Raw genomic sequence first — 22,611 nt, 5'->3', positions numbered from 1 at the left:
AAAAGCAGCCAGGAGTGGGGTTATATCCTGCAAAGCCACAAGGGCAGAGCTGCCCAAGACCTTGGGAGCCCACCTCTTGCATCAGCGTGACCTAGATGTGAGACATGCAGTCAAAGGAGATCATTTTTAAAGGATGTAACTGAATTTTAAAACTTTTGAGAAAAAGCAAAACAATTCTAGAATCAGTATGAATTTGCCTCTTATATCAAGTCATTCAGCAAATTTATTTGTTTCTTTTGTATAATGTATTTTGATTTAGAGTATGGAATAAGATAAAAGCATTGGATTAATAGCTAGATAGATATGGGTTCAAATCATATTTGCCCCACACACTAGCCATTGACTCTGGGAATATTACATTTCCTCTTTGAGCCTCATTTCCCTCTTTTACAAAATGGGAATTAGAATATCACAATTTTAGTCAGCAATAAATGAGATGAGATTATGCACAGTATCAGTTATTGGTACTTGACCTTTTAGATATATGTCCTCCAACACTTCTTGCTTACTTGAAAAAGATATAAAGCTTATCATTTGTAATCTTGCCCTGCTTACCTTTAAAAATTCTAACTCTGTCTCTTTTTCAGAAGCTCCCACATAGGTATTATGCAATTTGGGTAACTCTTCTTTGATATAAGATAAATCAAGTTTCTCCATCACTCTGGCAGGCAAATAGTGCTCCATTCTAAAATAAGACAGACCATGAACCTAGAAAAAAAGAATGTTTTACAAGCATTTTTTTTCCCTTTTATTGGAGTAAACTCTTCAATCTTTTTTTTTTTTTTTTTTTTTAAAGAGATGGGGTCTCGCTATGTTGCCCAGGCTGGAGTGCAGTGACTACTCACAGGTGCGATCCCACTACTGATCGGCACAGGAGTTTTTGACCTGCTCTGTTTCTGACCTGGGCCGGTTCACCCCTCCTTAGGTAACCTGGTGGTCCCTCACTCCTGGGAGGCTACCATATTGATGCCAAACTTGTTGCGGACACCCGATTGGCATAGTGCACTACAGCCCAGAATTCCTGGGCTCAAGTGATCCTCCCACCTCAGCCTCCTGAGTAGCTGGAACTACAGGCACGTGCCACTGCGCTGGGCTCTTCCTTCTATCTTAAAGTTCTTGCTTTTGCTAAGTGATGAAGTACTTCTATTTCTACCTCTCTCTCTAAGGAATGAGTTTTAGAAGAAATGCATCAGTCTTTACTAATCAGTGAGATAAAATGAACAGATTAGCAAGGTTGAGGAGTGTGACATTCAAGGGCTTCGTGTCACTATAGTTTAGGATGAACATCGTTGAAGGATGGTGCTCCAATGGCACAGTTTTTAGCCCCTTGCTTTCTCTTAGATCACTTTTATTTAGAAACATCAGGCTTTAAGTATACTCTCAGTTCTGCATACAGTCTGCTCTGCCAGGCTGCCAGCCTATCATGTGGAAGGCAGAAGATCCTTTTAATCTATATTTGACTAATAACTCCTGTGTCTAGTCTCTACAGGTTAGAACTTAGTCTCTATAGGTTAGAGCTAGGTTAGAGAAGGAGGGGTAAGTGGTAGCCATTTCTAAACTCCAAAACAGGATAACTTTAAATGGGGGAGGGGGGGAATCACACACTTCATGATATTATATTATCAAAATATATGGAGTACTTGGTCATTTTGAGATACCAAAGAAGCCTCAAAAATCTTCAGATCTAGGCTGCACATGGTGGCTCACACTTGTAATCCCAGCACTTTGGGAGGCCAACGTGGGCGGATCATGAGGTCAAGAGATCAAGATCATCCTGGCCGACATGGTGACGTCTTCATCTCTACTAAAAATATAAAAATTAGCTGGGCATGGTGGCGAGTGCGCATAGTCTCAGCTACTCAGGAGCTGAGGCAGAAGAATTGCTTGAACTTGGGAGGCAGAGGTTGCAGTGAGCCGAGATCATGCCATTGCACTCCAGCCTGGTGACAGAGTGAGACTCCATCTCAAAACAAACAAACAAATAAACAAACAAACAAAACCACAACAACTTCAGATTTAAACATCAAATACTTAACTATGTTAAAGGTAAGAACACCAAACAAAAATGGTCCTGGAAAAAAACATAAATCCTACCTCTGGTTGATAATCTCCATACTCAGCCTGGAGAGCCAAGGATGCCAGCAATAAGGAAGTCTCATCATCACAGTGCATCCTTTCCTCTAAAATATCTTTTCGCAGCTGAAGGTAATACTGATGACATGTCAGAGTATGTCTAGAAAAACAAATACACACAGACATCTTGGCTTCTGATTTTGAATACTGGGGTGATTTTTATTATAGGCATGTAAGGTTAGTTTCCATAAATTTATTATTAACCTTGTTATTAAGCTTTTAAGGCATAAGGATTAAATAAACTGTGTTGAAGGAAATATTACTTTTATTATAAAGCAGACATTATCATTGATTGGAATCAAGTAATTCAGTATCAGTAAGCTAAATGGTCAAAGGACTGGTGTCCAAAAAGAGCAAAAGAGAAACTCTTGTGTACTCACTGTATTAGACTAACATCATCCATAAAAAATTTAATTCTGAAAAACAAAGTAAAATTAACAGTGGCTTTGGTCTTTTTCTTTGGTTCTTCTTTCCATCCCTCTGGGGCCACTTTGGTTAATTTTAAGTCAGGATCAACAAAGAAATATTCATTATCTAAAACAGAATGAGAAAAATATTCAGATAAAATAAAAAAATAATATTTTCTTCTGACTTCTTCACTTTTGAGTCAGACTTGCATAAGATAGTATCATATGAGAATATAAATACAAGACTATTAAAAATGTGTCAGGGAGCTCTGAGACACTGTATGTAGATGCAAGGCAGTACGACCCACTCTTTTAAGAATGGAGGCTCTAGAGACATACAGTACTAGATTCAATAACTGGTCACAACATTTACTATCCGTATGACACTGAATATATCATTTTACCTCTCTAGACATCAGTTTTCTTGTCTCTAATATGAGGATGGTGATAATTCTTGTTTTACAGCATTGTTATAAGGATCAAATAACGTAATAACTGAAAACACTTGTTAAAGCACACAGTACATAGTAAACATTTAATAAATATTAGCTAAGTGCTTATTATTGAGCTACCAGCTGAAACCTAGGAGGAATGACATGCATCATTTTATTTTTTAATGTCATCAGTTAGCTATTATTTACTTTCTTCAAATAAAAGAATTATTCCATACAATCTGATTTGCCCAGAATCTATGAGAAATTAGGTATAGTATACGCAGAAATTTGGATGAACTGAATTAGCTTCATGTAGACAACATTGACCGATTTGTCTAAAAGTGAAATTAGTAAGTGATAGAACATCAGTAGGTACTATTTATTGGATGAGTCTACAGAATAAATTATTCATTTTTAAGGCACAAGAATTCATTAAGCTATATTGGGAAAAATATTTCTTTTAGGGTACAGAAGACATTATGAGCTTATAGAGTTTTAGGATCCATTAGCCTGTCAGCTGTCATTTATGGTACTTTGTTGTTTAAGCATTCCAAGTTAAATTTTGAGGTAGACAGGAAACTGAAATATTAAAGAGCAATTTATAAATATAATGGTTTATTTAAAAAGGAGATCAATTCCAAAAAGTTTCTTACTGCTATGGCAACTCTAACTGATAAATAGGAGAGGCCTCTACAGAAGCTGTGTTCTCAGGCCACTGTGGTTGTGAACCTCAGGGAGTTAAGTGGATACAATGTTTAAAAGATATGTGAAGAAACTAATTTTTAGTTATCAATTAACATAAAAAAGACACTTTCTATGTCTTTTTTTTTTTAAATATATATATAATGTCAGCTGACATTAAAAAAAGACACTATGCTTTTAGGATAGTAGGCCAAAGAAGTTGATGTGGAAGTTCAGAAATAGGGTCTTACTATAAATTCAAACTCATATTAGGGTATTAATTTCTAGAGTACACATGTAGGCCATTAACATATAAAACAGCCCCTAAAATATAATTAAAATATATTTTTATATAGCCATAGCAGAAAATAAAAAATCTTCACAGTCAGATACAGAAGGTGACTAACAAACATAGCTATTAAAACAATGAAAGTATCTGGGAGAAGAAAGGGAGTTCCTAACTCACTTATACTAATTAGTTCATTTAGTTACTGTTTGTCAAAATGAGGTCAGGCATGATAAACAGCATAGGAAGTCTGCTTGTTGCTAAGTTTCTATATTGTACTCTGAATATAAAACATCTTGGTACCTTTGAGGGTAGCTAAAGCAAACAAATGATGTTCTACTAAGCCAATATGCGCCACAACCATATCGAACACATCTTTACATATAGTTTTGGTATCACAGGTCAGTTCCAGTCTCTGCCCATTCAGAAGCATTATGTTTACTTTCCTTCGGTTATCCTCATTCTTCCCTTTCTTAGTCTACAATTGAAAAAGTAAGTGGCATTTATTAAAATAAGCATTATAAGAACTTTAACTGGTGAAATTATCAAAATTATTTTCCAAGAGTGACACAAATTGGTTTTATTACTTACAAGAATAGACCTGGGCAAATCCAAAGAAATAAATGGTTCGATTGTCATTTTCACAAACTCAGGGCCAAAGAAATTCTGCAAATCACAAAAGCAGAATCAATAGTTGTTTTTTTTTTGGTTTTGTTTTGTTGTTGTTGTTGTTTTTTTTTTTTTTTTTTACCATTTATTCTAGCTTTTTTCTTGAAAATATGTTACAATAATAAATTACATATGAAACTATAAAATCACATTAGAACTAGGGGATCTAAAACAAATATTGAATCTTTCAGTGAAGACATATACTGGAATTTACCAAGAACAGGAATGGAGTATGCCTCACATTAAACAAAAGTTTTTTCTCATCTTTGTTTTCTACTATTGATGTCAAACAAAAAGCCTCACTTTTATACTCTTTTACAGGGTTTTCATTATTTGGCATTCAAATAGACTCAGACTCTCAAAAAAAATAGTCTTGAAGAAGTAATATAGAGTTATCAAGGTCATATAAAGATTTGGCTTAATATTGCTAATGTATTGTCTTAGAATCTCATTGTCTTAGAAAGTGATATTCAGCCTAAAACATGTCGTAGGCTAGGTGACTAATCCCAAAGCTTTGGGAGGCTGAGGCAGGAAGATTGCTTGAGGTCGGGAGTTTGAGACCAACCTGGGCAACATAATTAGACCCGTTTCCGCAAATAATAAAAAGTTAGCTGGGCACTGTGGTGCATGCCTGTAGCTCAGTTACACAGAAGGCTGAGGCCAGAGGATCACTTGAGCCCAGGAGTTCCAGGCTGCTTTGAGCTATAATCACACTACTAAACTCCAGCCTCACCAACAGAGTAAGACCCTGTCTCTTAAAAAAAAAAATTAAAGGAGGCTGAGGCAGGAGAATTGCCTGAACCCAGGAGGCGGAGGTTGCGGTGAGCCGATATCGCGCCATTGCACTCCAGCCTGGGTAACAAGAGCGAAACTCCGTCTCAAAAAATAAAAAAATAAAAAATATAAAAGCAGACAGACAAAAAACAAACAAAAAACAACAAAAAAAAACTGGTCATAGTAAAAGACATCTACTTTACGCCTATACATATCCACCTGTAATCACATTCTTGCGACCCTGTGACACTGTACTTTTTGTTTTAAATAGTGGCAACTAGGGATAGTATCAGTCACATAGTCTCTGATCCCTATCAATGTCCCCAGCAAGAAAATATCTCAGGAAATAAAGGACCCATGAGATGGGGAACGTGGAATGCACCCTCTATTTACTGCTTCTCAGTCTACCTTTTCCCTTTTCTCCTCTTGCATATTCTAGGGTTTTGGTCAAGGGGGAGGACTAATGTAGGAGACAACTTAAAACAAGTTAGACTCTGGTTGGGAGAAGGGTTGAGAAAAGACTGAAAGATTATGTCTTAATTGGCAAAAGGCAGAATGAAACCAGGGCTACTCTTGAGGCCAGAGGCAGGTGGTTTGCATGCATGTGCAGGTGTGTGCTTGAATTAATGGACATTATCAGTTTTATTTTTGTTGGTTTCTTATTTGCATTTGGTTTTACAGCTCATTTGATTGCTTGGTGTAGGAATTCTGTTCAATTTAATTGAGTGTATAATATGTGATAGATATCATTTATGTAAAAGTAAAAGTTTAACATTAAGGGTTAATATTCAGTGACCCAACATGACACATTTTAAGCAAGAATAGAAAGAATGAATACGGTTTGCCATGGGAAACACAGAATGTAATAAAGATCAACTATGGCAACAGGGTATGAACAAGTTTGTACCAAAAGAAGAAAAAAATTCTAAAAATTTATGTCTTGGAAAAGAATATTAATTCAATTGTGAAACTGTACCTCTTAGTCCTATTACTCTTTTCAGCCTCAAAAATATAACCTCTAGCTCTTTTCAGAAAAAACACTATGTAGTCCTTTAATGACCAGTAGTTCAAATTATCTAATCACTGATACAGCATATCTCTGATGAAGAATTGTTTGGTTTGAAATAGCTAGAAATTGACTGCCTAAAAAACAAAACAGGTTTTTAGTGAGATGACATATAACAGTGGTATGCTATAAAGGTATGATCTATAATTTATGAATTGTGAATGAACCGAAGTCTAGTTTAGTTCTCTGAAACTATGGTTTAGGAAAAAGGGGTGTATATGTATGTACCCTTTGTGCTGCTCACTGAATTATTATATTGGAAGCCCACACTATTTTGTATGACATCCTGTCTATTGCTTAGTTTTGATGTAGATATTGGTAATAATAAATTGATGAAATCTTACTGAGTTTCTTCCTTTTAGCTGAAATACATGCAGTTATATTTTATTGGAATATAAAAACTTTAAAATTGGACAGTGTCTTATAAACTATAACCCACTTCCACATTTTAAAAATTAGCCCAATGAGGAATAAAGAGGTTTTAAAATTTACATAAAGTCATATAACAGCATTATAAGGAATAGAATACATGTCTTCCAATTTGTAGTTCAATGTAATTTTCACCACCCAACAGTTTTTTCTCCTTAGAATACTGTGAAGGAAATTTGAATTCTATTAACTTCAGAGCATATAAATGGGCTTTTAAGATAATTCTCTAAACCAAAGAACAAAAAATGAAAATAGAATAGGGTAATATAATTTTGGTACAGAACTAAAAAGAAAAAAATCATTCTAGGTTTTACCATGTTTACTAATATTTACTTTGCATTTGAAGAATTATTTTGAACTAACATTACAAATGAGATATTACTTTACCTTTCAAGTTGGTGATAGTAAGAAAGAATAATATCCAGAATAGGTAAGAATATAAAAAAACAGTCATGACCATAGAAAGCATAAACTGGCACAAACTTTTGGAAGAGTAATTTGACAATATGTATCAAATGTCTTAAACAGTGTCTATCTTTGGCTTGGCTATTCTACTTGGAGAAAGTGATCTGTAACGAGTTAGCTACAGGAATGTTCATTAAAGCATCAGTCCTCAATCTTTTTGGTACCAGGGATGGGTTTTGTGGAAGAAAATTTATCCACAGACAGGTAGGAGGGTATGGTTTTGGGATGAAGCTGTTCCACCTCAGATCATCAGGCATTAGATTCTCATAAGGAACATGCAACGCAGTTCACAACAGGGTTCACGCTCCTATGAGAATCTAATGCTGCTGCTGATCTGACAGGAGGTGGAGCTCAGGTGTTAATGCTGACTCCTTGCTCACCTCTTGCTGTGACCAGGCCATGGACCAGTGCTGGCCTGTGGAGGGAGCCCTGCAATAGAGCTTTACTTTCAACAGCAAATTAGAAACATTTAAAATGTACAATAACTGGGAACTGACTAAAGAAATTATAGTACACAGTAAAGTCACATAATACTTTACAGTAGTAACAATAATATAAGTTGTAAAATGTTTAATATATTTTACATGAGAATACTTCATTTTGATTTTATGTTTATAAAAATATAGAGTCATATGTTGAAAGAAAAATACAACAATTAGAAGAACAGACACATAAAAATATCCATCATGAGATACAAGGTACAGACTTGTTCCTTCCGGTCATTGGATACTGTAAATATGAGGATATGATATTTGGAGCTAATGGAGTCCTCTTTTAACTATTAAGTGAATTATTACTAAAATTCTGAGAATCACAGAGCAGCAAGATGAAATGTACTTGATAACATTCTCAGGAAGGTGGAATACACTTGATAACGTTCTTGAACTTTGGAACTAACCTCGAACTAACTTTCTATGTCTGATCTTCTCAATATATGGGATAATAGATTTCTTTTTCTTTTTTTTTTTTTTTGTTTGAGACGGGGTTTCGCTCTTGTTACCCAGGCTGGAGTGCAATGGTGCGATCTCAGCTCACCGCAACCTCCGCCTCCTGGGTTCAGGCAATTCTCCTGCCTCAGCCTCCTGAGTAGCTGGGATTACAGGCACATGCCACCATGCCCAGCTAATTTTTTGTATTTTTTAGTAGAGACGGGGTTTCACCATGTTGACCAGGATGGTCTCAATCTCTTGACCTCATGATCCACACGCCTCAGCCTCCCAAAGTGCTGGGATTACAGGCTTGAGCCACCGCACCCAGCCCAATAGATTTCTTAATATTAAAAAATAATCCCCTACAATACCAAATAGAGCCAGTTAACTTAAAGGATTATGAATATACTTTCAAATTATATAGTTAGGATACTCTAAATTCATCCACGTTATAGTTAAAATTAAATAGTGAAAACAGCTATATGTTTATTTTAATATCAACCAAAAAGATACTTAATTCCAGCGGAAAAAAACATGGGATTCAGTTTCATCTTCAGGTAACTTTAGATGGATACCTATGGCAATTTTTAAAAGTACTTCGCCCAAGAGTTCCCTGTGAGAGCAGGTTTAGATGTGTAGTAACATGAGAATCAACTTACCCTAAGTTTTCTTTGGGTCATGGCCGTTTCAAGGGCAATTTCTCTTAATGGATCCCTGGTGATGTCAAGCATGGATGCTTTGATTGTGTCTCCTGGATATAGGCTCAACCGAGACTGTCTAAGGGCCATTTTGGCTTGTAGCTGCATCAGTTCTTCTTCTTGCCGTTTTAGCATGATCTCTTGATTAATTAAGTTGCCTTCAAAGGGTGTTTCATATTGTCTGCTATACAGAAAAGAGGAGGTAGGTAAGGATTGGGAGGAAAACAATTGTTTTAAGGCTAATCAAGAAAACTTAATTTTAAGTAAAGTTGAAGAATTTAAACAAATTTTATTTTCCCATCTCAGAGGAATCTTTGCATTACACAGTATGGTATAAATAAATATATAGGCCAGTCATGGTGACTCACGCCTGTAATCCCAGCACTTTGGGAGGCAGAGGCAGTTGGATTGCTTGAGTCCAGGAGTTTGAGACTAGCCCGGGCAACATGGCAAAACCCTGTCTCTACAAAAAAAACATTAGCTGGCCATGGCGGCAAACACCTGTGGTCCTGGCTACTCAGGAGGCTGAAGCATAGAATTGATTGAGCCTGGGGGTGAGGTGGTTAAGGCTGCAGTGAGCTGGGATTGCATTACTGTACTCCACCCTGGGTGACGGGGAGAGGAGAGGAGAGGAGAGGAGGGGAGGGGAGGAGAGGGGAGGGGAGGACAGGGAATATGTATTTGATCTTTGTCCTTAGTTCCTGACAAAAAGCTCCTAAAACCCTTGAAGTTTCTTGAGTGTTAGGAGCCTCTTTTGTTCCAATAATGAAACTCTGATCATACTACTCATATAATACAGAATTTGAACATTACTCCTTGTTCTTCCTATCCCCTTAAGTAGCTTCAATTTTCTTAAAGGCACCATGATTATACGGCAGTATATTATTTACATACTTTTTCACGGTTTATTAGTTATCTCTTATTTCCCTCAAGGGACTTTCTGTGTTGTTCACAACTCTAGTATCTAAAAGCACCTAGTACATGGTAGGTACTCAATGTACTTATTGACTTGTAGAGTCAATAACTGAACATATTTTTATGGCTCACTCTCACTTAAGGGGAAGGTCCAAGATAATAATAAGACCTTGAATCTACACATTTAAATTCAAATCTGTTATTTTCATAAAATATTACAACCTTTTAGCTAAAATTATTTTATATCAGAGCTACTAAAAGGCAGCAAAAGTAATTATCATTGTTCTCTCTCCAACTGTGATATCTAACGAAAGCTTCTATAAAAACTGAAAAGTTTGAGAGAAAAATCAAACACAAAAACAGCTCTGACTGTTTGGAGTCAGAAACAAAGGTTACCTCAACAAGCAGAGACACAGAAGCAGTGGGAATGTACTATTTATAAACTATACTTCAAAAGCGAATACATAAAAAGGCTTACAGATTCTCTTTGGAAATGGCTTTGAATGCCCTTTTTGGTCACTGAAAGACACTTTTGATAGCTCAGAATAAAATAAATTACTCATTCTGCTGCATCTGACCAATAATTTCCTGTTAATCTCCTCTCCCGACCCCACTATGATATAAATCAATAGTACTCTCTGGATCTGTTTTGCCATGTTATTCTAGCTAAAGGAAATGGAACTTTTTGTAAAGAAGCATGCAACACGTACAAATACAAAACTATTTATAGATTTTATGAATATATGACCTAAAGAAGAAAACGGGACTCCTGATTACGTACCAGCATGTTAAGGATATTATCAGAGGGTTCTGCAAGTGAATAAGGAATTTAGACAGTATTTTAAGTTAACGCGTAGTTAAGTGGAAAGAAAGTAGATGTAACTAGTTAAAAGAAATAGAGTTTCTTAACAGAAGACAATACATACATATAGCTAACAATCTACCTTTTGAAATATTTTTCTTTCACCTAAACCTATTTCTCATTCAGATGCTATCAACACCACATGGGCTTTTTGTCCCCATGAAGTATGAAAAAAAAGATAGTTTGTCCCTTACACATGGCTTTGACAAATATGGAGGCCTTAACAGATCCTTAAGTAAAATCTTGAAACAATTAAAATTAAGATTCTCTCATAATCTAGACACTTTTGAGGATCCTTATCAAGAAAATTAACATAAGGCTCCCAAAATGAATTAATTTTGCTTGAATTTGTTTTAAATAAAAAAAAAACCAAATTGGCTATAAATCAATTGTTAATACATATCCTAATTTCTTTCAGTTGTTAGCTCTATTTCTATTGTTTATATTGAAAGCAAGAGTTTTTCAATTGGCTAAAGGAGGGCATAATATTAACTATTCATAGGTTTCGAATTAGATACGTAGAGAAAAATCACTTCTAAAAAACATTCTGCCTCAATTTATCACTGAGTTTAGTGCAATTCAGTATTGGCTTCTTATTGCTGTTCATCCCCACATGCTTTTGCTTCATTAGAAAAATAGAGTAAACAGACAACCTACAAAATGGGAGAAAATGTTTGCAAACTATGCATCTGACAAAGGGCTAATAGCCAGCATCTATAGGGAACTTAAATTTACAAGAGAACAACAAATAACCCAACTAAAAAGTGGGCAAAGCACATTAAAAAGACACCCTCAAAAGAAGACATACATGCAGCCTACAAGCATTTGAAAAAAAGCTTCATATCACTGATCATTATAGAAATGCAAATCAGAACCACAATGAGATACCACCTCACACCAGTCAGAATATGGCTATTATTAAAAAGTCAAAAAAATAACAGACGTTGGCGAGGTTGTAGAGAAAAGGGAATATTTATACACTGTTGGTGGTATTGTAAATTAGTTCAATCATTGTGGAAAATGGTATGGAGATTCCTCAAAGAGCTAAAAGCAGAGCTACCATTAGACCTAGCAATCCCATTACTGGTTATATACCCAGAGGAATATAAATCATTCTACCATAAAGACACATATACACGAACATTCACTGCAGCACTATTTACAATAGCAAAGACATGGAATCAACCTAAATGTTCATGAATGACAGATTGTATAGAGAATTTGGTACATATACATGATGGAATACTATACAGCCATAAAACAGAACAAGATCATGTCTTTTGCAGGGACATGGATAGAGCTGGAGGCTATTATCTTTAGCAAACTAATGCAGGAACAGAAAACCAAATACCACATGTTCTCACTTATAAGTGGGAGCTAAATGATAAGAACTTCTGAACACAAAGAAGGAAACAACAGATACTGGGGTCTACTTGAATAGGGAGAGGGGGAGGAGGAAGAGAAGCAGAAAAGATAACTGTTGGGTACTGGGCTTAATATCTGGTTGACAAAATAGTATGTACACAAATCCCCGTGACACGTGTTTATATAATAAACCTTCACATGTACCCCCAAATCGAAAATAAAAGTTAAAAAACAAAAATAAAAAAAGAATACTGTGTAAAATGAAGCATAGATCTTTGTCTCCCACCTCTTTGCTCAAAATTATCAAAATGGGTCATCACAAGGACACACTAACATAAAATACTATTACACAAATATAGATTGCCTTAGGTAAATGAATACTTGCTAGAGTTTTCCTCAAAGAAAAAAATTATAGCCTATTTTTAAAAAGTCTAAGAAATAAAATAAACAACTTTAATTAAAAGTAAACCATTTGGCCAGGTGCAGTGGCTGTAGTAGTGGGTGTAGTTCCAGCACTTTGGGAGGCCGAGGTGGGTGGATAACTTGAGGTCAGGAGTTCAAGACCAGCCTGGCCAAAATGGTGAAGCCCCATCTCTACTAAAAATACAAAAATTAGCCAGGCAAGGTGGCAGGTGCCTGTAATCTCCACTACTTGGGAGGCTGAGGAAGAAAAATTGCTTGAACCAGGGAGAAGGAGGTTGCAAGATAGCGCCACTGCATTCCAGTTTGGGCAGCAGAGAGAGACTCTGCCTCAAAAAAAAAAAAAAAAAAAAGGAGGAAGAAAAAGTGGGACCATTAACTAAAGAATAATTTTAGTGCAGAGTATTTAATTATGTAGACTCTAAACTGTGAATAGTCTGTTTTAATCACATGGCCAGGGTTATCTGATCTATTAATAGTTTACAGATGTGAAATAGTATCTGGTAGAATTAATTAGCTAAGGGGCAAGTGTTTGTTAATTTCCAAATGATCCTTTTGTATTTGGTGGCACTTGAACTAAGCAAACTGAAATAAAGAATTAGAAAGGATTCCCACATTTTAGAAGTAAATTCTGAAGCAACCTCTGGTTCTCTAATATATTACAAATTTGAAATTAATGTTTAGGATTAACAACATCTTTTGTTCAGGTAAGGGACCTGAGCATACAGGATGAAGACACACATTGCTACTGACTTGACACCTTTCAGTTTAAACAATGTAAATCAATACACCATTCTAAGCTGAGCACAAATATAATACTAACATCATATGAGAAATTCACTAAATATTTCAGTAAAGAAATGAACTTTAAACAACCTAAATCTGGCTTAAAAAAAAACCCACCAGATAACCTCTTTTAAGCCAGGAAAGATACAGTGAATAATTAACTTCTTACATAATACGTTACTTAGTAGTAACCTACTAACTATTCATTCAACAAATAAGTACTCGCTGAATGCTTGCTGGCTGAGCCTATTCCAACCTTTCAAGAGAGGTATTATTCTCTTAGAAATCAAGGTTTACTATCTTCTCACAGATTTTTAATCCCATGCCCTCACCTTCCTATTATTTTATATTCATATTGATAATTTAAAAAATCAAACACAACTATAAATAATTAGAGTCAATTACGATGTTAAAAGATTCCAATACTTTGTCTTTTATATAATGGATAAATTTCTGAGAACTTTTATAAAAACCAAGAGAGCTAAGGCAAAGGAAAAGAACAGGAAAATGCAAAAAATAAAGGAAGAAGGATAATTAAAAAAAATTATATTTGAGTCACACCTGTAATCCCAGCACTTTGGGAGGTTGCGGCGGGTGGATCACTTAAGGTCAGGAGTTTGAGACCAGCCTGGCCAATATGGTGAAACTCAGTCTCTACTAAATATTAAAAAATTAGCCAGGCACAGTGGTGTGCACCTATAATCCCAGTTACTTGGGAGACTGAGGCAGGAGAATTGCTTTAACCTGGGAGGCGGAGGTTGCAGTGAGCCGAGATCATGCCACTGCACTCCGGCGTAGGCGACAGAACGAGATTCTGTCTCAAAAAAACACCAAACACAATGAAAAACAAACGAAAAATTCTACTTAATTCAAATAAAAAACAAACACTGGTCACTGGAAATATCACTACTTTTTCATATGACATACCTTGGTCGCTGTGAGTGGCCTTGACTTGGGGTTTCATCTACCCCGGGGAGACCACTGCTGGATTCAAACCTCTTTGAGGCTTCACTTCTTCTCACTAATTATAAATGAAAAAATGATGGCACAGGTGATAAATACATGAGAGTAATTTTATTTAAAACTCAAACAGTTAACAGACATAGAGTTGTACATATCAAATTCACAGAACCAAATTAACGACATCATGTATTTAAACTTTTTTGAGGTAAATCATGCTACCTTTAAATACAATGAATTATCTCCATAATAAGAAGGACTATATCATTATTTGATGAAACTACTATTTAGTTCCTACAATGCTACTGAGTAACTAGCAGCTTTTTATAATTTTGCAATTTTATACAGTATATTCTTTTTGACAACTTATATTGATATTTCAACACTACTGAAAATAATAATAATAATCATGGTTTCTTAAAAACAGTTTGCTTGTTTCAGATGCCTCCTACCTTGTCTGAAATCTGATTCAGAGGAAATAACAGATGGACTTTCACTGGGGGTACTGAAGACATCACCGTGGTAAGTTTTGTATCTTCGAACTGGTTCTAAAAGGATTAAAACAAGAAGATTGGAAAACAAATTCATTAGCTTTTCCACATAAATCCAAATATTACTTTTAATCTTGTGGGACTAAAACATTTTATACATTGCTTTAAATTTACCAATCGCTGGAGTGTATTCAAATAACAGCTTCCAATTTTTCAGTTGGTATAGTATACTGACTCAGAGCACGGACCCTGGAGCCAGACTGCCTCAGTTTGAATCTTAGTTCCACCACTTTCTAGTTTGTGACCTTTGGAAAGTAATTTAACCTCCCCATGACTCTTTTAAAATTCAGCCAAAAAGGGGGTATAATAGTGCACATCGCTTAAGGTTATGAGAATTAAATGAATGAACATATGCAAAGCTTTCAGAGCAGAGTAGATGCCATGTAAGCATCATTATTACGGTTTTTGGATGTTTACTAAGTGTAATTCTCTGTTTAACTCTGTAAGGAATAGACAATCCAAAGATACAACAATATCAAAGAATTTGATGCTTAATTTGACACAGAATGTTCAGTTCCACCAGAATAAGATGATAATAAGCATTTGGAAGGGGGCACTATGTAGGTTTGTGCAGAGTGTGCACTGTCCAAGGGGTCCGGGCCTAGGGCCAAGTGTGGATCAAAATCTAAATTCTACCTTCTAAATAATTCTGAACCATCCCCTCTTCTTCTAGCATCGAGCACTATTCATGTAACTCCTCAACTATTGCCTGTCTCCTAAATCCCCTTTCTGCAGTTTTGCTCCTCTACATGATAATTCACATTACAGAAAGTAAACTTTCCAGAAATGAAAATCTGAGCTGCCCTGAAACTGAAGTGTTCACCATACAGTTTAAAAACTTCTTAGCTTGGTATTCAAAGCCTTTTATAAGCTGGCCCTCAACTGCATTTATTTTATTTTATTTTTTTAGAGACAGGGTCTCACTCTGCTGCCTAGGCTGGAGCATAGTGGTACTATCACAGTTTACTACAGCACTGGACTCCTGAGCTCAAGCTATCTTCTCTGAGCCTCCCAAGTAGCTGGGACTAGAAGCATGTGCCACCATGCCTGGCTCCCAACTACATTTATAGCAGTGGCTCTTTATATTTTGAAGTCACAAATTCATTTGTGAGAACTGGGCAAAAAGTATATATATGGACATACACATATATATATAATCAAAGTTTTGAGGACTGGGAACACACACACACACACACACACACACACACACACACACACACACACACCTTAAATATAAATTTAAAACTCAATTCAGGTAAAAGTCTTATCTCCATCAACTTCCCTAAACAAATTCTGCACTTGTGTTACTGAATTTGCAGATAATCAAAAGCATATTAACTTTTAGGTTCCTTTCTGAAAGATACTTGCTGTGTTAGAAACACTGCTCTTCTCCTTCTGTACCTGAATACTTTTTCTAACCTTTAAGGGACGCCTCTTTCTACCTAAAAGCTTCTATGATCACATAAAGGTTGAGTTAGACATTGTTTCTCTTACTTTCACATTGCCTTATGCTTAACTAATTGGAACTCTTCCACTACTTTGCAGTTCTCTACTTGTTTGTTTCCTCACCCAAATTATAAGCTCTCTGACAAAAAGTTTTTTTTTAAATCTATTTTTCTTTTCTTTCTTTGAGACAGGGTGTCACTCGTTACCCAGGCTGGAGTGCAATGGCACAATCTTGGCTCACTGCAACCTCTGCCCCCTGGGTTCAAGTGATTCTCCTGCCTTAGCCTCCGGAGTAGCTGGATTACAGGTGCGTGTCACCATGTGCAGCTAATTTTTGTATTTTTAGTAGAGACAAGGTTTCACCCTGTTGGCCAGGCTGGTCTCAAACTCCTGATCTCAAGTGACCACTGGCCTCAGCTTCCCAAAGTGTTGGCATTACAGGCATGAGCCACTGCGCCTGGCCAAGAATTTTATCTTTTTTAGATGTACTTCTAGTATCTAGTCTAGCACGTACCTGGTACATAGCAAGCACAAATATTTTCTGAGTGAATAAATGCATATAATTGGTACATAAAGGTCGCTGGTGACCTTTAAGAGAACTATTTTCATTGTGTGATTTAGTCAGAGGCCAAATCGGAAAGGGTTAAAGAAGGACTAGATGGTAAGAATTTGAGCAAATGAGTATAGAGTATTCTTTCACGAATTTTGAGGATTGGGGAAGACAAGAAGATTTTAAAAAAATAGAGAGTTTTTGTTGTTGTTGGTTTTTTGCACAGAGGAATGTTTGTCCTTGATTTCAGGTGGTGGATAATAAGCCCACTGAGTGGGAGAGATTTAAGTGGCAAATGGTAGTGGGAAAAACTGATAAAAAACGTGCTGAAGGAAATAGGAGATGGAAAAAGAACAAATGTGGGATGAGTAGACTGGCAAGGAGGAAAAACCTTTCCTTCTTAAAAGAAATAACAAACACGGGAAAGAGTGAAACAGGGAATCCCAAGATATTCGTGTCAGAAAGTTGCATAGAAAAAAAAAAGTCTATCACCCCCTGGGAGTCTGTTTGGCTGAAGCTTGAGAAGATTAAGGAAATTCGGCTGTGAACAATGCTGATAAAAGTCAGCACAAAGGACATGAAAGCTTTAATGTAGCCATGAAGATGTAAGTAGTAGGCTAGAATGCCTAAATTTTAGTGGAACCAATCAGAATTTTCGTGTGTGTGTGTGTGTGTTTGACACTGAAAAAGGTAGACCCTGGGAAGTGTCTAAAGCTGAGGAGTGACATGAAGTGCATGGCAGTAGAGAATCAAGGTCGGTGGGGAATTCTTTTTTGCTAGTCTGCAAACCTGAGGACAGTCTTCACATGATGAGTTATTCCTTATGTTAGAAGGTATTTAATAGAGATTTTTTTTTTTTTGAGACGGAGTTTCGCTCTTGTTACCCAGGCTGGAGTGCAATGGCACGATCTCGGCTCACCGCAACCTCCGCCTCCTGGGTTCAGGCAATTCTCCTGCCTCAGCCTCCTGAGTAGCTGGGATTATAGGCACGCGCCACCATGCCCAGCTAATTTTTTGTATTTTTAGTAGAGACGGGGTTTCACCATGTTGACCATGGTTGGTCTCGATCTCTCGACCTCGTGATCCACCCGCCTCGGCCTCCCAAAGTGCTGGGATTACAGGCTTGAGCCACCGCGCCCGGCCTAATAGAGATTCTTAACAGAAAAAGAAAGGAAAGAATAAGTGAAATAGTTAAATTGCACCATAGAAACCAGGTTTGTGGAATCAGAATGGGGATGATGAACTGAGAACAGAGGTCATGCCCCAAAAAAGGGTAAGAGTCATGCTGAGACAAAGCTTTAAATAAATGGGAGGAGAAAAAGGATAGATGACTGGCCACAGACTCCATGGAGAGAAAGTTCTGCCTGTTTCTAGGATAATGTTTATTTGGAGAACTAGGAATAAGTTCAGGCAAGCCTGACTGCCTGGCTTTGTGTATGGTGAACAGAAATATCAAGTAATACTACAATTGAGTTCTAGAATTAAAAAAATCAAGGTATTTACCAGTATTTTTTTTTTCTAAATGATTGCATCCTACCACAGGAATAAACAAATTTTAAAAATCCTCTGGCTTATTATGAATGTAATTGAAAGGACTGTAGAAGATGGAAAACCATTTTATTTAATACTAATTTAAATTGAATGAATATAGTACATTATATGCAAGTTACATTTTTACCTAGGAAGAAATGCTATTTTCAAGGAACACCAAAGTACATTTGTTTTGCTGTTACAGAGTTCTCATGCTAAAATTTTAAGGAACTTTTCCAAAAAAACTTAACCAAATTGCAAGCCTGGAATTGCAATATAGAGGACAATAAGACCATTAAGGCCATGGACAGAAACAAAATCTAAACAGGCAGTATGGTTTTAATATCTTACAAAGAAAAGTAGGAAATCACAATAAGCCTATTCAATAAACTGAGTAAAGAACGTTTAGTCACTTGGATATTATGCCTTGAAACAATTTCACACCCCATATTAAGTAATAAACGAATTTAATATTTCACAACTATTTTTGAAAAGTGGCTGTAAGATCATAAACTTTAATCTGAATTTCCATTCTTTGGTGCCACTTTATAATTGTTCTTATATTGTTTCACATGTCCATATTGCCTCACCCTTAATACTACCCTATGTTTTATTTCTTCAGTTTACTCTGACACTACTAGTAAACGTTTTTCAATCTCTGGGTTCCTTCTGTAAGAAAAATAAGTGCAACTTTGACTAACCACTCTTAAAAACATAACAATAAAACATTTTTCCTTGATGAGCTATCGGTCTGTAAATGTTTTCAGTAATATGCCATGGGGGAGGAGGTTATTACTTTATGATACTTTACTATTTTATAGTAATAGAGCACTGGTATTCCAAAACACAAATGGGATAACTTGCTTTGCCTATTAGGGATAGAAATACTTTTTTTTTTTTTTCTTCTTTCTCTTACTGGGGTAGGGTTGGGTGTATCTATGTTAACTTAAGTAGTAGGAGGTTTTTTTTTTTTGTGTTTTTTTTTTTTGTGAGCTTCTTGTGATCTGGAGTGTGTCTTGGAAAATTTCTGAATAATAAGTTTAACGTTTCCAGGTGTTGTTATAAAATTATGTTCTTTACAAAGAGAATCTTGTACTGGTATATATGGAGAGGCACATTTTCTGTTTACAGGTTATCTGAGCAGAAACATTTCTTGGCTCTCTGAGATTATCTAGTAGGCACTAACCAGATAGAAGTGATTTTCTTCTTCTGTTCTGGTCTGCTGAAGAGGGGTAATATCTAACTGTAAATGAGGTATGGAACATTATTAACTATTTTTTCTTTTTAGAGGATCCAGACACACAAACAGGCTTTCTATTTTTGAGTGTAAAATTCTAGCACTTGAGATTTGGTACAGATCCCAGGAATGTGGCATTAATTGGCTGATTTTCAAAAAATTGTTTATTACGGAAACTTCCAAACAGACACAAAAATAAACAGTATAATGAATCTTTATGTGCCCATTTCCCAGTACCAACAAAACTTGGTTGGTATTTTAACTAGAAAGTATCAGACTATTTTTTTTTAAACCAAAATAATGCTTCCACATACTTACAGAATATTACAAAGTTTTCTGAATGCCAAAGTTCTTGAATCATAGGCAATGGACCTATTAGGATAACCAAATATACATTTTATAAAATGCACATGTAGCCACCTTCATTGCAATATTATAACTATAATGGAAAAATTTTAAGCTTTCACCATTACAGATGTCAGACTGAATTTATTTGCCTTTTCTGGGGCTGAAAATTAGTCTCAATATCTAATTTGTTGGTATGCAGATTTCTTTTCTCAGCCAGCAAATATCTAAATGACATGTACAATGTAAAAATTAGTGTACGAGGGTCCACTTAGAATCATGATTATTCCTTATTTTACTAGACAATTTTCTTCTTTTTGACTTCCTGTAAGTACTTGGTTTTCAATTACAGAAAATGAAGTTTCAGCAAAAGTTAGAAATAATGAGAAGAAAAGAGCAAATCGGAAGGTAAAATCAGCCTAGGTTTTATGTCACCAAATGTGATGTCACCAAAAAAGAAGTACCAAATTGGGTGTCTGTGAATAAATGTACATAAACACATAAAACATATATGAATATATTCTTTCCAAAAACCATTTTGTGCAATAGTTATGAGCTAATGAAAAGAATAAGGAGTAATGAAGAATGGCTTAATGAATTAAGATTTGGCCAGTATGGTGGGTTATCCCTGTAATCCCAGCACTTTGGGAGGCTGAGGCAGCTGGACTGATTGAGCATAGGAGTTTGAGACCAACCTGGGCAATATGGTGATACCCCATCTCTACAGGGATTGGCGGGGGGAAAGAAAAAACAAAAAACAATTAACCAGGCGTGGTTGTACATGCTTGTAGTCCTAGCTACTTGGGAAGCTGAGATGAGAGAATTGTTTGAGCCCGGGAGGCAGAGGTTGCAGTGAGCTGAGACAATGCTACATACTCTAGCCTAGGAGACAGAGCAAGACCTTGTCTAAAAAAAAGAAATTTTTAAAAACCAAAGCATTAAGATTTGCATAGAAGTCTAGTTATACAGATTCTATAATCATGCATACTCTGAAATTAGAAAAGAATCTTTCATCTCTAGTACTATTTTACCATAATTAAGAGTATACTTTTTGTCAGAATATGAGGTATAAAAACTTTAACAGATATTTTATCATCTGTTATCTGTAATCTTATCCTCTGAACAAAATTCACAGTGACTCTATTGTATGGATGCCATTCATACAGCAACAATGAAAAGCAGTTTTTCAATAGGCAAGTGTGTTTTGCCATAAGTTCTTGACAACTAAGAGTCAATTTCTACCACTACTTAACACAATTAGCACTTTTACCATATAATGTTGTGGTATGTGATCATGTACACTATACTTTAAATGTTTAGGAGATCAGACTTGGATTATGAAGATTTGTATAATATTCTGGGCTTAAAGCGGTTTTCAGAAGAAACATTCAAGTCCACAATTTTCACATTAAAATGAATCTAAGGCAGCACAAATTATAATCTGAAAACACCATTTACAAGTGACACACATTCAAGCTCAGACAGGTAATATGTAGAAAGTGAGACTCAGCCAACTGCAGCAATTGTTAAATAACCACTTTTACCTTGGTATGTCTTTACCTTTAATATACAACCAAAATTACAGGTGCAAGTTTCAAAAAGAACTAAAATGACTGGTTTTGTGGTGCAGAACTATAAAACATTTTTAAAATCCCACATTTTAAAGGATATGGGTCCTAACAAAATATTTCAATTTTCAAACAAAGCAGAAAAACACACTAACAATATTATGTATTCATATATAAAATGTTCTCTATTCTTCTTTTATGGGAGAATAATTTTGAGAGATGAGCGATTGTACCTTTTTTTTTTTTTTTTTTTTTGAGACAGAGTTTTGCTCTTGTTACCCAGGCTGGAGTGCAATGGCGTGATCTCGGCTCACCGCAACCTCTGCCCCCTGGGTTCAGGCAATTCTCCTGCCTCAGCCTCCTGAGTAGCTGGGATTACAGGCACGTGCCACCATGCCCAGCTAATTTTTTGTATTTTTAGTAGAGACGGGGTTTCACTATGTTGACCGGGATGGTCTCGATCTCTTGACCTCGTGATCCACCCGCCTCGGCCTCCCAAAGTGCTGGGATTACAGGCTTGAGCCACCGCGCCCAGCGACTGTACCTTTTATGTGTTTACTAGAGTCTACTGTATTCTATATTAAAACACATTGTAATCAATAGAATATGTTCTAAAATACCTTGAGAGCTAGACATAATGAATAAAATTTTTAACCTGGGTGAACAAACCTCATACAAGTGTGAATATATGTAAAAAAGGAAGGACATATGGAGAAATGCTCTGTAAACTGTTAGTCACTCAATAGATCTAAAATATATGCAGAGTAGGGATAGCAGAAAGAATGAACAGTTTGCAACTCCCTCTATGGGGATGTTGATATAGTAGCCACATAGTTGGGCTATGACTTGGGCTATGCTCACTCTATCACTCTTCCAGAATCTTCAAGGATTCACTGTTATGACTTCACTGTCATTTTTAAAACTTTCAAAGAGTACAGAGTTCAATAGGAAATCAATTACATTCTCTGTTGGTTGTTCTGGTTATAAGTGAAAATGTATAAACTTACTCAGAGTTGGACAAGACAGAGGAAGAGGAGGTATGATTTCTCCTCACTACATACATAATTTGCCAGAGAATATTTTTGTAACCCATTATCTGAAATAG

At 36.0% G+C, this 22,611-nt stretch overlaps 1 protein-coding gene across 11 annotated transcripts in view; it reads right to left on the bottom strand.

Moving 5' to 3' along the window:
- Positions 1-22,611, bottom strand: part of PTPN13 (protein tyrosine phosphatase non-receptor type 13) — a 220,927-nt gene that overhangs the window by 78,274 nt on the left and 120,042 nt on the right. For 9 of the 11 annotated variants that reach the window (XM_010334771.3, XM_003923981.3, XM_003923980.3 and 6 more), the window contains 8 exons: positions 14,732-14,827; positions 14,247-14,340; positions 8,933-9,155; positions 4,533-4,607; positions 4,245-4,419; positions 2,514-2,667; positions 2,095-2,233; positions 556-708 (listed from right to left, as the gene is read on the bottom strand). In XM_010334771.3, coding sequence (XP_010333073.2) covers positions 556-708; positions 2,095-2,233; positions 2,514-2,667; positions 4,245-4,419; positions 4,533-4,607; positions 8,933-9,155; positions 14,247-14,340; positions 14,732-14,827 — 1,109 coding nt within the window. The remainder of the gene's footprint in view (positions 1-555; positions 709-2,094; positions 2,234-2,513; positions 2,668-4,244; positions 4,420-4,532; positions 4,608-8,932; positions 9,156-14,246; positions 14,341-14,731; positions 14,828-22,611) is intronic. The other 2 variants (XM_010334772.3, XM_074396400.1) reach the window with 1 other exon arrangement.

The sequence above is a fragment of the Saimiri boliviensis genome, chromosome 3 (assembly GCF_048565385.1).
Source record: "Saimiri boliviensis isolate mSaiBol1 chromosome 3, mSaiBol1.pri, whole genome shotgun sequence".
Taxonomy (NCBI): Eukaryota; Metazoa; Chordata; class Mammalia; order Primates; family Cebidae; genus Saimiri; species Saimiri boliviensis.
Note: the sequence above shows the minus strand (reverse complement) of the source record. Positions and strands in the feature narration are given on the sequence as shown.